The sequence below is a fragment of the Aythya ferina genome (genome assembly GCF_964211825.1).
Source record: "Aythya ferina genome assembly, chromosome: 2".
Classification (NCBI taxonomy): Eukaryota; Metazoa; Chordata; class Aves; order Anseriformes; family Anatidae; genus Aythya; species Aythya ferina.
The window spans coordinates 37,568,877-37,587,203 of NC_140297.1; the positions used below are offsets into that span (position 1 = coordinate 37,568,877).

The 18,327-nt window shown below is 42.8% G+C and overlaps 1 protein-coding gene across 1 annotated transcript in view; it reads right to left on the bottom strand.

Moving 5' to 3' along the window:
* Positions 1–528: 528 nt before the first annotated feature.
* Positions 529–18,327, bottom strand: part of RFTN1 (raftlin, lipid raft linker 1) — a 92,760-nt gene continuing 74,961 nt past the window's right edge. Inside the window, exons 7-10 of the mRNA XM_084507566.1 lie at positions 17,892–18,007; positions 7,462–7,565; positions 5,980–6,061; positions 529–2,938 (exon numbers count right to left, since the gene is read on the bottom strand). Of these exons, the coding sequence (XP_084363692.1) occupies positions 2,546–2,938; positions 5,980–6,061; positions 7,462–7,565; positions 17,892–18,007 (695 nt within the window). The 3' untranslated portion in view covers positions 529–2,545. The remainder of the gene's footprint in view (positions 2,939–5,979; positions 6,062–7,461; positions 7,566–17,891; positions 18,008–18,327) is intronic.

The window sequence follows — 18,327 nt, forward strand, 5'->3', positions numbered from 1 at the left end:
AAGGTGCCGACTGCTTGCTTTCATTTCCTTGGCCCCTGTGGTGGTCTTGCTTCTTCAAGCCTGGAGTGGCAAAGAAGGCCGCGATACACAACACGGGTTAACAGAGCACTGCTCTACCCCCAGGTCGCCTCTGCAGTCCTCCTCATGTCGGTGTCGTGGCCACACGGTGAGCCAAGCTCCCGCGTCTACTCAAGACAGGGGCACACACACAGCTCCAGACGGCCAAACTACCTCAGACTCCTTCAGAGTGACAAGTTTTTAAACTGAAAACCACCAATTTTCTTGTCAAACCTGCCCAACCCTAACCCACTACGTCAGGTACAGGAACAGGGTTTGGTGTCAGCCAAGGAAACCCCCCCACAGCGCCTACGTGCCCTGTCAGGCCGGAGGCAGACAACCAAGAAAGCAAGAAGTCGTAGCACTGGGTGACTACAGCTAACCCAGAAGTTAGGAACTTCACCACCACACCGAGACCCCGAGTTCCTCCTTCTGGGGACAAACAACTGGCAGTTGAGCAATTACCACAAATAGAAAACCTCCTCATGAACTTTATTTCTCTTTAGTTTTGTAAGCAGTTGGGATCCAAAAAGGCTCGAATTGCAATCCAATAAATGCTTTCGCTATTCAGAAGTATTTGCAAAGTTCATTCTGTAGCAACGCTTTTTACGAGTAAAATATTCATTAAATACAGGATTTTTTTAAACAAGGTTAATAATAATAAAGCTAGTCCTTAAAACAGAAACCATCAGGAGAAGTATCCTATGATAGTAAAATTTGCAGACAGCTACTTTAAACTGTCCAGAGCAGAGACCTTGGCTTTAATGGGAACAACTGAAATAACAAAGTTTTGACATTACTGGAACTTCAGCCTAATATCAAGAAATGGAATGAAATAATTGAAAAATACCGCCAGAAACTGAATTTACTTACAGTCCTGTGGTTCAGCCACAGAATTCAAAATAAATACTCTTCAGTCAATCAATGAAAAAAAAAATATTACAGTACTTTGTAGGTATGAAATGGAATGGCTTCAACTTGAGTGCCAACCTTCCAAATTAAATGAATATTCAAATGGCATGATTTTTCCCTTCTCTGCAGTGTTCTGCCAACTGTGCAGTTTTAAGGCATGGAAGAGGCTTTTGAACCATGCTAGGTGTGCATCTGATGCAGAACATGGTTCTTCTGTTGTACAGCATTTTGGTTAGAAGAGTAAGGAAAATTATCAGGCAGAAATCAGTCAAGGGAAAAAGAAACAAATCACTTCCAAAGCTTTTACTTCAAAAAAAAAATATGAACAGGGAAATTCAGAATATATTTCTCACCTTTTTTAGCAGATCGCATGACCACTTCTAAATAGGGATCAAGGTGGTAAAGAAGAGAGAAACAACTATTTTCTACATTTTTAAGAACGCTGAAGTGCTTGGAGAATATTGGTACAGAAATTATGTTACACATGTACATTCACTTGTAAATATTTTAACATAGCTCCAAACATAAAAATGTTGGTAATGTTCCAGAATTCTGTTAGGTCCCAAAATTTGGTTACTTGTATTAAAACAAAACAAAACAAAGCTCTATTAAGGTTTTTGTATTCTGTAAGGTCATTTAGTGGCACGTGTAGGCCACTGACCCCTCCTATTTGTGTATCATTTTGGTTCTTTCCCACAACATATTTCATAGCAATGAGGAAGTTGGGGAAAATCACATGGAAGGGGCAGATGGTGACATCTAATTCCTATTTTAGCGGAGAGCCACTGCAAGTGCTCTTAACCAGCTTTGCCATTTCATCTGCTTTTCTGTCTTCCAAAACCCCCACAACTATTGCTGAACTTGATTGGCAAAGAGAACGTAAGCAACAGGAATGCGAAATGTCATTTTATACTGGAGTCATCTGCCTCACACAAGTGTATCGTGAGGCTTGTTTACCCAGTGTGCCTAAAATAGGTATATGATTTGCTTATTGCTTGAAGATCTGCAAGAGTTAATAAAATTCAGAAGAGAGTATCATCGTAAATATGCTGTTTGAGATAAATACAGATATGGCCTTCGTATCTAAGCCTTCCGATTTCAGCCTGTTTAAGCCCAAATTCCGTTTTCATGACACTACAAGCTTAATGACAAAATAACATATGGCACAGTAACTTCTCCAGCAAAGATACGTGGACAAGAAAATATTACAGAGTAAAATCTGAGCAAGTGGGACGTTCGCCTTGAACTAGATACAAACCTATTTTGCTACGGTCAGTCACAGAAAAACCCAAGTATGTTTCTGTCCCTACTTTTCAATTTCAAGTGTACCTTCAGAAGATGGAGTAGGGCCTTTCCCACTCCGTAATGTGGATGGAATTTTGGCATTAATTTCTGTGGGTTAAAAAGCCTCCTGGAGTTAAAACATTAAGATAGCAGTGTGCTAAGGAGCAAAATAAGTACAATGCCAAAGAAATGCTGAATTGAGCAATGGAGTTAGTGATGGCGATTAGCGAAATCTGTTCTTTTGCCTTGGCAAAGTATCAGCAACTCACAGGATTCCTGAAAAGTCGGTCTTTTACTCACAGGAACAGTCCGCATCCAGTCCTGCCCCCTCGCTCCCGGGAGCGCAGTCCTGCCCCGACACTCCCTGCCCCTCGCAGACCCCGGCGCTGTCTTCATGGGTGTCGCAGCCGGCGGGACACGTTTCCTCCGACGATGCCCCATCGTGATGGGTACCTCTGTCGTTGCTGCCACCTACCTCATCCCCCAAGTCTATCACATCACACGGCTGCTGCTCTGGCTCAGGCCTTGCTGCTGCTGAGATTTGTGCTTCCAAGTTTCTTGTGTTCTCCGTGACTTCGAATTCCTGCTTCTCCGACGTCTGCCTCTCCCCGCTGCTCAGCTTGGCCTTCACGGATTTCTTTGTTTGTTTGTTGTGCATGTCCTCTTTGGAGAACCTCCAGTGAAACTACAAGTAAGAGGTGCAAATGTTAAGGGCCACTTGAAACAATCTCAAGCTGACATTTGCTTTCCTGAGTAGAAATGTTTTTGTTATTTAGTTTTAATTCAAAGTTACTCTGCCTAAGAAGACCTAAGATGAAAAAATTGTGTGACTAAACCAGACGGCCTTAAGATCATTTGTGCCTACATGTATGCATCTATTGCACAGAGAAGAGACTGTTCCATGTTCTGCTTCTGCTGTTTTACGTACCCAGTAGGTTCCTTTCTAAAAGATATTCCATCACTGGGGCCCAGGGCATCCTGGTAGTGTGCACTGTGTGGAAAGCAGGACTGGAAAGCTGCACCAGTGCTGACAGAGGAAGCGATTGTGTGGTATTATTCCATCTTCTCCCACCAGGCTAACTGGGGAACTAGTACTGTACCCAAAACTATACCCAAACAGTAAAATACTCTGCTTTTTGAAGAGACAATACAATACTGGGTCTTGCAGCATTTGCCACAAGACTTGCCACAGCTGCCATTTCAGAACTGTTTTAACTACCGTTGAAAGCAAACAGAGCAGCAGTACCTTGAAACCTTGAAATACTGACTCGACTGGTCTAACATACGCAGAGTCTGACAAATATGTCATTAATATATATGCTTCATTCATCAAAAAATAAAAAAGACTTCTCAAGGAAAGGCAGACCAGGTTCCAAGCCACAGCTGAGCCATCCTACAGCACGCCAAGCCCATGTGATCACACACTGCCATTTCACCAGGGGTGTCCATGCTGAGACAGATTCAGGGATGGGTTAGGAGGAGGTGCTCAGTACTTTCCACACATCACAAATAAAAAAGCCATTTTTCCCCTGCGACCGTTGCTGTGTCAAAGTTGGTCAAGAGAACAATTTACATTCATAAATGTTTGATTCAGCTATTTATTCCTTAAGCACAAAGCAATTCAAAGCCCATTAAGTTTATTAGATTGCAAAGATGGAGCAGCGCTCCTTCCTGCTGCTTGTCAGAAGGTAGTATTAAATAAAATAAGAAGAAAAGGAAAGAAACTGGCTTGCACAAGATTCTTGGTTTAACTTAGAGGAAGCTTTCTTTCCTTTTTCTATAAATTGTAATGGTATTTAAGTGAAAGATAACTTCTCAGTTCTGGAGCTCAATTGTTTAAAATTCACAGACACCTGAGTGTTTTCCTCTTTGATTTGCAGAAGTGCTGGACACCCACAGCTCCTTTGTAACTCAAAGCTCTCTCTGACAGAAGACAAGATCAGAGCCCTGAACATGATAAAGATCAAACTGTAGGAGATTCTGCATATGTATGTGTAGTTATTCAGGTATATACACTGTATTTCACCAAAAAAAAAAAGTATACAGCTTGTTTCTGCTGAAATGAGTACCACTTTTTAATTAAGTAAATGAATATGATTACCTCATCATCGGTTGAATATTGCACTAGGAAGAGTACTTGTGTCTTACCAGAGAGAAAAAGAAGTTCTACCAATCCTTGCACGTTTTCTTTTCTGTTCACGTGGCTAAACTGAATGGCAGCGGGTTGGTAAGCACAGATAGGATGGATCCGTTTCCAACACTGCAACATCCTTTTAATCTTATCAGTGCATTTCCCTCCACGAAGTGGTTATCTACAGACATTTCAGACATGCCCTACCTAAGCTGAAAAAAACCCTGAGAGCTTGTGATGTTACATGTGCAGAATATTCAGCAACTTAATCAAATGCTAAGCTTGGTGTCTTTGAAGTGACTCATAACAGCCATTTGCAGACGTTGGCCAAGTCTCAGAAATATCTATGTAATTATAACCAACGTGCCCTATTTTCCTTGACCTTTAGGCTGAAAACGCATGCTAGCAATTTTTGCCCTCAAGTATGTCTGTATATTTAATACTGCCAACAAGCGAATCCTTTGTTTTGTCAACCAAACATTGTTCAATAAGTTTTTACATCCCCGAATGAAAAAATGTAAGCAAATTATTGAGTCATCTGGACGATATGCGTTTGTTAGTACAATACAAGAAAGTCGTATCATACTGTTTTCTCTGTTTGAAGGCTTACAATTGATTACAGCTTCCCGCCCCTTCAATTCAAACCACACAGAGTGGTAATAAAAGAATGACCGAGTATGGGCACCCCAACCCTTGTCCCAACATCCCTTTAATCACTTGAAAACGAAGAGAAGAAACAAGAAAGATGGGCTTCGTAGCAAGTTCACAGCGTTATTTGGTTCCAGCTTCACTAACAAGAGAGGGTAAATCCTAAATCACAGCCATACTCCCAGCAGTTCCCTCCCACTTCGGTCAGTTCAAATAGTTACCTATTCTCCACTGTATCTAAAAGGTGACTTTCACAGAACCAGGCTCCCATTCATGGCTTTATAGATGAAAACTACCTGGAGTTACCTAAACCATTGGGTAAAATGCTCTCAGTGCTCAGCTCTGCTTAGCTTCCAAAAAGGGAAACGTGAATATGTATGTGTATCCACATATGTGCATTGTTAGCTGTCAGCTGCCTTCTCTGATCATTTAGGTGGATTCGGGGGACTTTTTTTTGCTTACATTCTAGCAGAATTTGTTAACCTTATAGTTTTTTAACCTTTTATCACGAGGTAGAAACATGAGCCACGATCAGGCCTGCACTGTGCTAGGCTCTATCAAAAGGTGTAGCAAGAAAGAGAACAAGTTAAATAGAAAAGCCAGGCAATGGGGGAGAGACAGTTGTACCAGTTCCACCTTGCAAGACAGTGAATATGGGCAGAGAATTGTTAAGTCACGTATGCACGTTTATGACAGAGCTGTAAAGAGAAATCTACGTCTCTTCTGCTGCCGTGAGTTCAACAGAGAATGAAATACAAGAGCTTTCACATCATCTGAGCATCTTCTTTCATTTGAACAGTTCAAGTCCTAGTGTCTTGCTACTGTTTACCAGGCCTCTTTATCACAGAAATGTTGAACAGGCCATTTTTACTTCTATGGGAAATCAATTACAATATTAAAATGCTGCCAACAAAACACAAAGAAACCAGGAACATAAGGTTATTTACCTTAGATTCTTTCTTCTTTGCTTTCTGGGGCAAAGAAGGTCTCTGAAGAAATACAATTTGCTTTGTAGATAAATTCCCTTCCCTGAAAAGAAACAAATGCACACTCCTGAGAATGAATTAAATCCACATGCAGCACCGTTCAAAGTGAAAATCCATCTCAGTCATTTATTTCTGCAGGTCAAAGAAGAACAAAATGAAGGATGACCTAAACATCGCCTGTCCCCAGTGTCTTTGAGCAGCCTGGTATTTTGGGGGAAAAAAGATTGACTGGTTAGCCTGATAGTCTGTGACATAACTTTGCTGAATGTTTTAGCATTAGAGTGTAACCAGAATAAATCGTCGTGAAGAAAAAGCAAGAAACCTGAGTGCCAGGGTGCATGTGCTTAGCAGAGTCTCAGTGACACGGGAGGGCTCCCTCCCTCATGGGGCACACATCCTGGATGGGGCTTTCCACCCCATACAGGTGTGCAGCAAGGCAGGAGGCACAAGCAAATGCCACCTGCAGCTGGATTTGGGTGCCTTCTGTGCTGTCAACCTGACCTGTGTTACTCAAGTTATAAATGGGACACAGAAAGCGAGAAGAAAAAAAAGAATATATATATATATTTATGTACATATATATACATGCCTTTAAGGGAGGCTTAAAAATCGTAATTATGATTTTTCATTCATTTCTATATTTAAACACACATGAAAGACTTAAATCCTATTTTTCCACCAGCACAGATGGCCTCTACTTTTTAGGCTTTTATGTGTTGAAGCAGTCTTCATCTATATCTCATAAAGAACAGGGCGTATTTTTAATTTTTTAAGATAAAAAATAATGAGCGATCGTATTGGTTTATATATAAATATATTCCTGAGTAGTTTAGATCCAGAATGTTTCATCTTTGTGATTAACAAGCAGGATGACTGTTTCTCACCACCATTATGAGGAGTATTCTTAAGTGACTTGCATTTACGTCTGAAAGCTCCAAATATTAGTAACAGCAAAGTAGACCCCCACAGTGATTATATATGCAAACAAAGCTCCTAGAGTAATGATGTACTCATCTCACATGGTTCTGCTCAGCTAGACTGTGTACACCAGCAGCATCAGACAGATACTGGTTAAGAATAAAATAAATTTCCTTCAAATTGGCAACATCTCACTACAAACCGAACCCCAGGTTTTGGTTCTGCTCTAAGTGGGGCTTTTAGGAGATCCAGTGCAGGGGTATTTTTTCTTTTTATACAGAAGCAAAGCCAATAAACAGAAAATAAATGCAGAAACCACAGGGCCATGCTGCATTATTTTGCCCACCAGACATGTACTTCCTGCCCTCTGTGGCTTGTGATGCTCAGGAAACCCAGCCAGCAGCTGCAGGAGGGTTTGCGAGGGTAGCTATTGTGTGCAGGCAAGGAAATCTCTGCAGAGAGAACTGCTTGTGGTGCACAGACAGTGCCTTCACAGCCAGAAAGCAGCGCTCGCCCCCTCCCTACCTGTTTGTCTTCACAATTGGGGTAGGAAGCACACACGTCAGCTGCCAGCCGTACATGGCAAGGGAATTCAGCAGCGGAACGTAGTCTGTCTGCACCTCGGCTCCCTAGGAGAGAAAAATCAAAACAGTTAACATCATGGCTAGGAGTGTGACAGTCACTGTGGCAAAAATAATAATAATAATAAAAAAAATGCACATAGGTTTTCTGGGAGGGGCAGAGGGTTTTTGTGTTGAAGTGAATTATTCTGTGTGTTCAGCTATGCAGGAAGGAAAACGTGAGACACGGGACCAAGCACCAGGTCATCCTAAGTGTTAAATGGATTTCCTTAAAATGGTAAACAACTGTGAATTTATTTATTTTTTAATAGCGCCTAAATCATCCATAAAGCTTTCTGTGTTTCCAGATCTGAACAAGACAACCTCGTTGTATTTTATCAATTATCTCCTCCCAGGCAAAAAGATATTCAAGAAGATAAAGACAGTACCGCTTTGCCCAGATTCTGCGCTTGTCTAGGCTAAAGAAAATCCTGCAGATCTGTCCTGGATCTGTTAGATGACGCCGTAATGGTGCACCAAGAGCACGGCCAGAATGGCCAACAGCAACAACAGAAACAAAACCTAAGTGCAGGTCTATTCCTTTTATCACCCAGGAGCACGCATTGCCTCCTTGTTATTTCCAATCAGGAAATCCGTGGGCGAGACCCAAAACATTGCCTTTCTGTGTGGAAGTCTGGCTTTAGTCACAGAGCCCCACAACAGAGCCTTGCCAATGCTCCTCCTAACAAATGGCAAAGCCTGCAATTCACACATGGAGAACCACTGGTGATTTCAACAAAGATTGCTCCAGCGAGGTGTCTAATTGCCATGACGTCCACTAATTTAGCGAATAGATGCTGCAGCACATTTACTAGGTTTTAATAAACGCAAAGCAGAGAAGTGGCTACCACTGGCCTCTGCAAATCCAACTATATTCCGTCAGGATAACAATTGGATTTGCCAGAAAGCTCAAGCCCTTGCACTGGTTTCACGTGCACGCAAGGAGTTTTAATTGCCAATTCTCAACACTGGGTAAAGCACAATACCGTCCTCAGTGTTAATCAGAGCTCTTCCAAAAAATCCATTTATTCTGCAGAAACAGTCATTTGGTCAGAATTAATCCAAATCCTGCTGTGGGATTTCAAAGTATTCAGGTGATTTCCAACCTCAGCTATTCCTTTTTTCTAATGCATGCCCTACAGGTCACTTGATGTCTTCATAACTGAGGAACTGCCTGACTATGCCTATTCAAAACCCGATCTTGATTGCAAAGAGCTGAAGAAGCTCTACCACTCCTGCTTAAAAAGGAGAGCGTGCTCAACTAACGTCACCTCTGATTTCTGCGCAGAGGCTTTCAGGGACTTTTACAGGTACTTTACCACATCAGCAGGTACAGACCAGCACTGCTAACTCCAGGTGAGGAGAGAGATGTCCTGAGAAAGGGAGCAATACCATGTGGCCTCTGGCTCCTTTCCTCTGCAGTGATCAGGACGGATCACACAGCTGTGATTGTGGTGGGTCCAGAGCCTGCCCAGACTCCCATTCTCCTCCTTGCCCTCCCTCTCTCCACAACTGGTTTTTAAAATCCAGATTTCAAGGGTAGTGCAAAAAATGATGACATATCTGGATGCCTTTAATTAGCTAACGCCTCGAAAACAGATTAATCACACTCTTAGATTTATCAGGTTGGTCAACAACGCCTTCCAGAAATGCAGATGAAAACGGGAGCATTAAGAACAAGGTCAGAGCACCCACCACCACCAGCCCCCCACGAGGCACCTGGAAGGCCACGTAATAGGATCTGACCTAGTCCTGTCAAGCAGCGTTTGTAAATGAAAAACCAGCAGGAGCTCACTCATTTAGAGAGCGCAAGAACAGCAGGTCAGGAAAGACTGGCAGGGCAGACCTCGCTTGTGCCCCGAGCAAGTTCCTGTGTTGCAAAGAGGATTCGTATTTTGCATTCGTTGCCTCAGGTTGGTGCTTACCAAGGAGACCCTTCTCCTTCCATCAGGATGCCCAACAAACATGTCAAAAACCAGACAAGGATTACGGCAACGAGGGAGGACGCAGGCACCACGCAGAGCTGGTTGGGCTGCTGCAGAAGCCGGCTTGTCTCGGGGATGTGCTGTCGCTCCTGCCACAGCCCACGGCCCCTGTGGGCTCCGAGACAGGGACCTGTCTGCGCGGGGACCTGTCTGACCTGCCGGGATTAGGCACCAGCTGCAGCTGATGGGGTTGCACTGCACAGCCCCAGTGCTGCAGAAGGGAAAGGAGAAGGTAAATCACATCCAGAAGGGTGAAGTTAGTGGAAATTAAGTCGATTGAGCTAAAAGGAAATACAAAGAAAATACGGAAAAGGGAAAAAAAAAATCTGTTGAAAGAGTGCTGTGCGAATGCCACAAGAAGGTGGTGTATGGCTTTGTGCACGGGCTGCTGGCTGACAGCACGATGTGCACATGGACTGTTGGGAGGAAGGACATGTGTACATTATGCAGAGGCACACACCGCCTCCCAGCTCCACAGGCCCTTTACCAAGCCCTCACCCACTCTGCTTTGGAGGACTCCGGCCCTGCAGCTCTTCCCAGGTCCCCGGGGGAACAAACTCCTCCTAATAATCGCCTTCATTTGAAGGTGACAGACAAGAGGAGGAGCCTCTCCTGAATAAACAGGTGTAATTCATGCGGGCTCCTAGCTCCTTCCTTGCCAATGCAGGTAATTGCAGCCTGAAAGCCGCAAGAAATGAATTCCCCATCCCTCCTGAATCAGCAGCCGTGACCCCATCCCACAGCCAGAATTCACCTACCAGCAGGAGTCACGGTTACACACACCTCCGGACAGCTAGACAGAGTAACACAGTATTAAAATGGTTTTATCTACTATTACTTCAGGTGGAGGAAATTTAATTTCAAGCATAGAGTTTCATCAGAGGAAATTTCCGTGCTTTTTCTGCCTAACAGATTCGGGTTAGAAAACCACCAGGAGCAGAAAGTAGGTGCCAGAGCTCTCCCTGCTGAAAAAGAAGTGTTCAAATAATGTGCCTCAAACCGGGAGACGTTTCATTCAAGGAGAGGGTGGAAAATTTTAATTAACTTGCTTCCCACTCTCCTGTAGATGATAAGTAATCTCTGATCACACCTTGAGTGTCAAGAAGCCAGAGCATATTGAGCTAGGCTTTTCCCTTGACTTCCATCACATGAAAAGAATTCATTTTATTTATAGTTGTATTGTTTGTTTGCAGGATTGTTTTTTTTGCCTTTCACAGAAGCTTTTGCTCATTAGAAAAGAATAAAAAATATGATTAAAAAATGATAAAGATAATATCTAGGGCAAGCCACACAAACAACGGCATTAACCATTTTTCTTTTCTTTTCTCCCCCCTACTGCGGCAATTTTAACCACAGCAAGATAATAAACATGACAACTACTAAGCTCTTCTGAGACTGAAAAAAGTTCATTAGAAACCATTCTTTTCTGGGCTAAGTGAATGTGATTTAGTTACCAGGCAGCTATGGATTGTCACTATTTAATATTTTTTTTGCCAACGTGGATTAAAGAGTGGAAGATTGAAAATCCCATTAAGTAAATCCTAATAAAAACCTTTATGAGCAAATCCCGACAGACTGCACGCTAAGGTCTATGGACAGATGGCAAAGAGGATGGGAAGTGAGAAACGCGGCTGCTTTGCGAGCTCAGCCTACTCTTTGTGGGGGCAAACACAGTGCGTGGCATCCCAGCTCCTTACAAAACACGACAGAGAGCCCGCTGAGGGGGCAGTGGGCACTCCTGGTCGCTGGGCTGCAAGGCTCCAGAGCTGGGCCTTTTGCTATTTCACTGCAGGAAGGATGAAGAATTCGTGAAGGTAAGGAAGGAGACAAGGAGACCAAGTCCAAGCTCCAAACTGGCAAATGATTTCTCCATTCCTTTCTCAAACTTGTTCCATAAAAGAACTTCGCTTAATAATGTAGCACTATCGATCCATTAAAACCATTTATGACAACAAAAAAAAAAAAGTTTCACAAGTGTTTCAGCAATAAAAGTTGGACTACGCTCTTCTAATATCGTGCTCCTCCTAAATTTCAGCGTATAATGTATCACAGAACCTTGTTAGCAGACCTGCAGTGCTGTAGGAAAACAACGCCCCCACCCCAAGACCAAGCCAAAATAAACCAAAGACACAATGAAAAAAAACACAACAACAAACCAAACAAAACAAAAACCAGGAATTAATAAATCTACGGGCAGCCTTTTGCTCATTATCCTGGGTACGTGTAGTTTAGGCTTCTTGTTAATGATTACTTGTTATATGTGAATTCATGCACAGTGAATTATTTTTGAGAGTATGATGGGGCTTCAACACTACACTGGGCAGCATCCTGTTGAGACAGCTTTTCTGAGATTCAAACATGCCCAATCCCAATCTCAGCACACACACGCACTGCTGAGCAGCATTTACATCTGTCTCCATGTCTAGAGTAAAATAAGAATAAAAGAAATAAAATAAAAAACCTCCTGTGCCAGCAAAGTCCACGTCTCGCAGTGACTTCTCTGGAGGCACACCCTACTTTCTAGCACACGTATAAACCGGTAAAAATAAATGTTTGAGTACTCCTGGTATTGCCTGCACCCGTAACACAGAAGCACGTCTGTGTAGCAGCACTGCTTTGCATTTATCAAAGCAGAGGACAGGTAGCAAAAGCTCCTCGAGCTGAACACAGTGTGCTCTCCTCAAAGGAAGCGTGGAAACATCTTATGAAATGTGTTAAACTTAATATCGCACAGGAGCATCCACATGACAGGACAATTCCACATAATTGGCCACAGAGCACAAGAAATAAATATGACCTAGCAGTCCATTAATACGTTTTCTTAAATAGCTCTGGTATATCTAGTTTCCCAATTCCTGCAACATTTGTGTGCTATGTCTTTACATGAGTGCTAGGTTTTCCATTTATCCTTCAACTGGCTTTGGACTAAAAAACAAGCCAAAATAAGAAAAAACAAACAAACAAACAAACAGAAAAACTATCTGAGAACCTGTGTAACCCAGCTTGCCTTACCACACAGAGCTTAATCTCCTCCAGACAGCTTCCCCGGTGTAATTTCCCTCGGTTATACCTTATTCTCAGACAGACTTTGGCTTCTGCAAAAAGGCCTCGTGCACCACTTCACCCTTATGAAACTAATAATCTGTTTCCAAGCAAGAAATGCAGCCAAAGAACAAACTCTCCACAGCCCCAGGTCCAGTCAACGGGGGAGGAGACCTTGAAAAATGCCCTCTTCTAACTTGCAGGGTTGCGTGCGTCCCAGCAGCTGCTTCCTGAGCTCCTCAAAATGCCGAGGCCCATCTTCTACCTGCCCAGCAGCAGCACGGGGTCAAGGAGGTGCATGAGCCAGTGCCCTACTGCCTCGGTGAAGATGACCTGCTGTGAAAAAGGAAAAGACTTGTGCCTTTTGTGAGACTTTATGAAGAATAAAATTCGAGGTCTGTAATGCTTCTTCACAGCTCCTTTCTTAAGTGGAAGGATCAGATCTGGTATGCTCACTTTTTCCTGAAAGATTTATGGCTCAGTGGAAACTAATTCTTACCTATGATCATGTCGCAAACCTAGGCAAAACGTTACAAATAGAAGTGATTTTTTATTCAGACTGTTTTAAATCCTGTGCTTTTCTGCCCTTTTATCTCACGTGCCTGTTACTCAGGTGGAAGAAGTGTTCACGTTGTCAGATTCCAGTACCTCGAGCACCACAAGGAAGTATTGGAAAGTTCCAAATTTATGCCGCTAAATTTATCCAAAAAAAAACAACGAAAGATTCACCTGTGCATTTTAATCCTACATAGAGCATATGTTTACAGAGTTCAGTAGGCAAATATGTAGACATTTATGCTGCTTTTGGATCTCACCTAAAAGAAAGAAACCATTATAAAAACCTGTTAAAGATTACAGGCTCCTGAAAGTTTTGTTCAGCTTTACTTAACAGCAAGGGACAAAATACTGAAATACTATGCCCAGACAACACAGACGTCCTTTGGATGGCAAAAAGGGTCACTCACAGAACTGCATTTCATGCCCATCGCCATCAGCTCCTTTGCAGCCCTCGTCCATGGCTAAACCAGAACTGGCTTAATTGACGTATGACCTAAATCAAATCTGCAGTCAAATCAAATCTTCATTTCCAGAGAATTTTTCTAAAGGCTTACATTAAGGCAACTTGCAACCTAGGCTCAGCAGAGATCAGTCTTAAATCTTCTGATATGTCACACGGTAAAAGATTTACCATGTCTACAGAAGGCACTGACCCCAATCAGTTTTGAAAGGGAAGTGGCAACACCGTGATATATTTGAGACTGTATTCATGCTGGTGTACCAGAGATATGGTACAGCAGAAAATAAAAAAGTGATGAATCGCAAGCTGAAGATTTTCAGTGAGAAAATATCTGTAAATTAAGGAGAGTATTTTCAGATTGAACAGGCCTTCAGAAGAAGAACAGTGAAGAAATCAAAAATAAATATTATAGCACAACTTTAAAGACAGTACTAGCTATTTTGTCATGGCTAACGGGGGAGAGAAGGTGACAGATTAGAGTTGGGGAGAGGGAAATCATGCAGGCTTTGATTAATCAGAGCTGTCTCCACACATTTGCCCACACAAGCAGAATTAAAACCATCATGCAAGTTTTAGGGCTAGATCTCAGAGACTGCAGTGGAAATAACATGCCCTGACATTTCTACAGTTAAAATGACAGGGATGCGAGAAGCATTTTGTCATTAGAAGTCCTCTGGTCAGTCACAGAGGATGTCACAGCTCTACTTAGCTTGAGAAGAAAGAGTTAAATTACTCAGAGCTATTACATCCTGTCTGCTGCTTGGCGGGACCACATACTGTGACAGCTGCAAGCTTTACATCCTCTGCAAACTGACATTTTACACACAGACCCAGTGCATCACACTGTTCAGCTTGTTTTTTCTATTAGCCTTAGCAATTAAAAAGGCAGCACTTTCCCTGCTAAGAGGTGTGCCAGCCCCTCTCTTTTGCCTTTATGATTAAACAGCAAAACTTTACCTTTTCAGTGAGAAAGGTTCTCTCCATATATATATATATGTATTATTACTGAGGGCATCGTGCTTGCTGTATGTCTTCCTGTCTTAAACAGCTTTCTTTTGTTGTGGCTGGGTTTCTATTCATTTGTTTCTTCTTAATTGGGCTACAGCACAATGAATTCGCACAGTTCAGACCACATCTGAACAAGTTCACAGCTCATCCAGACAATCATATCTGATGCAAATTTAAAACTAGGATCCATTACACACATTCATGTCATGCTGTCCATCACTGCCTCTACTGCTGCCTTGGTATATACAAAAATAACAAACGGAAAGGTTAATCTAAATCACGGCTAAACTTATATCAAAAAATAAGAAATTCCACAATAATGAGGCGTTCCACTGCTCCAATACTCTCTCTGATACTATTTTGAACCATCCATAATAGAAATAAAGCATTTACTGGCTACCAAACTCTGTCTCCTTCCTCCCATGTTACAGTCCCTCCCTCTGCCCCTTCATTATTCCATGCTTACAGCAAATAAGGGTGAATCCCAACAGGATTTAACAGAGGCAGCTGGGTCTTCTGGTCAGGACACTGGGCAAGTGCCTACAGATTCTTCTGGTGTCCAGTATTTCTTCACTCATTTGATAACTTTACTTATCTGTGCCTGCTATCTCAGAAAGCACGAAGCATGAAATACCCAGGAAGTTACTTAAATCTCAGGGGAAGAAAACAGAGGTGGTCAGCTCTGCTCTGTCTCTGTCTGGGGGCAACCTTTCCAAGAGTTCCTCCAGACCTCAGCCTCCTTCAGCAGGCTTTTTCCCCTCCATTTTCAGATCGGTGTGTAATACACTCGTGATGTCCCCAAAAGAGGGGCACCGTATCTCAGAAGAGCAGAATTGCCAGGAAACTGCCAGCATCCAGCTTTCAAATTACAGCAGAGAACGATCTGATCACACCAGCAAGTTGTGCACATGCTGCCAGCCAGCTTCTGAAACTGCACACAGACCTCCCAAATCTTGCGTCTGGAACACGAGATCCTCCACATCAGCCCTCACACAGACACGGAAAGCAGCACTACAGCATCTCTGGACACACCAGATGGGTTTTGTTGGCTGGTTCCTTAATCTGTTGACCAGCTGTGCCTCCAGCCCGGGACAGCTAACCAGGAGAAAGGCACTGCTGCTACAATTAGGGCAAATGATGCTCTACCTTCCAGGGCTGTAACACTTCAAGGGGCCCTGCCAGAAGATGCTCCTCAACCGTACCCTAGCTTTCAGACCCTCCCATCACAAGGTTCCCTTTATCAGATGCTGTCCTTGTCACGTAGCATGAGGCAAACTTTCTTATGTTCACCAAGACCAAACTACGAGGTGTGTAGGGAGCATCGTGTGTAACTCCATTGCAATATCCTTCTGAGTCTCACAGAGCCTCTCGGTGGTTGTCTGAGACAAGCCAAACTGATTCAGACCAAGAATCCATTTAACTCCAAAAGCTGCCTCCAATGTGGCTCTACAAGACAGCTACAGAAGAGTAATATTAGGGCAAGCACGTAGGATACCTGCCCCAAGTATTTAACATATTCCCTCAGCACAGCACATGGTTTAGTTTCTACTGAAACCAGCTGGTGAGGTGAGGCACAGTAAGTGGAGAGGACCTGGGGGGGTTCCCTTCCAAAATGCACACCTAATCTGAACTAAAATGCTTGTACAGATGCATAGACAGAGAAGACAGAAACTGTGGAAGAGATGACTTTCTCTACCCAAACCCATCTAAATTTTTGAAGCCACAGCATTCTCCAGAAATGGGATCCACAGATCTACCTTCTTCTGCGTGAAGAATGACCCGAACCACCTCGTTTTTGTTTGTTTTGCACCTGGCCCTTGACTAGCGATATTTGAGGGCTCTCATTTTTTTAGATGCACATTAGCACAAGAAAAGCTGCTGTTAACACATTACACTGTTCTTCAAAAAGTTTCTAGCCATTATTATACAGCCATTCCTTGCTACACTACAAAGTCATCATCTAATAACCAAACTCTTAACCCTAGACTCTTGGAATTTCACACGTTTTGTCTAGCATCTGTCCCAATTTTCGTTACTTTTAGTAATCCATACTTTTGGCATGTATTTGCCTTGCTTAAGTCTCCCTTAGGATTTCACACCATTTATGATATATTCTAAGCTGGAAGATCAAGCATCGCCTTTATAGATACCTAAAATATATTTCTGGCAGACCAGAGTAATTTAACAATAAATCAAAAAAAAAATCTGAAAGCTAGCCAACAATTTCTTCTTTACCCCTGTGATCTTTTTGCTTCTTTTTGTGAAGTATTTTAAGCCCAGTTTTTTAAATACCTACCTTCGTACCAAACTTGCTGTGGAAGATCTGTATTGACTGATCTGAACGGTGGTTTTACTGATCTGAGCGTGCATTTAGATCAATAAAAAGTCAACCTATGATATGCACAGTTCGTTTTCAGGGATCTACCCAGAACATACATTTTTTTCAGCATATGAAGGAGGTCAGACAGAAGCAAATGTGATAATTTCTGCACTCCTACTGCATGTAAGTCTATGTAAAGGGCCACAGCCTTTTTAACTGCAATACTACACTGACCCTCATGGTCATATTGCCCTTGCAGCCAATGGAGATACTCTACAATTCATCTAACACACACCTGTATTTTTGGGACAGACAGCCCTGAGTTTCACTGCACACCACCACCCACGTTGCCCCCTCTTCCCACTCTCCCAATAAACTATGGAAAGGATCAAGAGCTTAGGGATATGGTTTAGTGGAGGACTGTTAGTGTTAGGTCAGAGGTTGGACTCAATGATCTTGAGGTCTCTTCCAACCTAGAAATCCTGTGATTCTGTGAAAATAGTATCAAATGTCAAAAAAAAAAAAATTAGGACAAGAGGGAATGGCCTCAAGTTGTGCCAGGGGAGGTTCAGGTAGGAAATGAGGAGACATTTCTGCTCAGAAAGAGCAGTTAGGCACTGGGACGGGTTGCCCAGGGAGGTGGTGGAGTCACCATCCCTAGGGGTGTTTAGGGAAAGGTTGGACGTGGTGCTTGGGGACATGGGTTAGTGGGTGACAGTTGTGGTAGGGGGATGGTTGGACCAGATGATCTTGGAGGGCTTTTCCAACCTTAATGATTCTATGAAAATCAAAAGAGCACTGTTCAAAACCAGAGCGTGGTTAGCTGACATCACTAATGCTGATCCCTGTACCTCAGTCACCTGTATGCTACTGCTGAAGGACAGGTAAATATGTAAGTCCACCCCCATCCAGTGATTTGATTTACAAAAAAAAAATAAATCAAAGAAAAACTGCACACGTACCTTCAGTACAGTCCACTGTTCTACAACAATAGCATCATAGCCCTGCATGGTTTTACCGTCTTCCACAGCAACATCTTCAAAGAGAAACACTCCATCCGTTGTTCCATGAAAGGAATCTGTGAAAACACAGGGTTACGAGTAAGCTCTACAGAAGACAACCCACGTGTAACAAGGCATTTGAATTCATTAACAGCATGTTGCTCCAGGCATGTTAATAAGAGAAGTGCATAGACCTCCATCTGAAAGCCCAGCTATATTAAATGAATGAAACGGAGATCTCTAGCAGTTTTTAAGAGCAGCCATCACCGTCCACTCTGTTACTCCAGAGTCTGTAATCAAAAACCACAGCTCTTGCATTCTGAGCAGGCACAAGGAGTTCAGCCCTCAGTTCTGCAGTACCGACACCTAAATGAAGTTATACAAACATCTGCAGGCT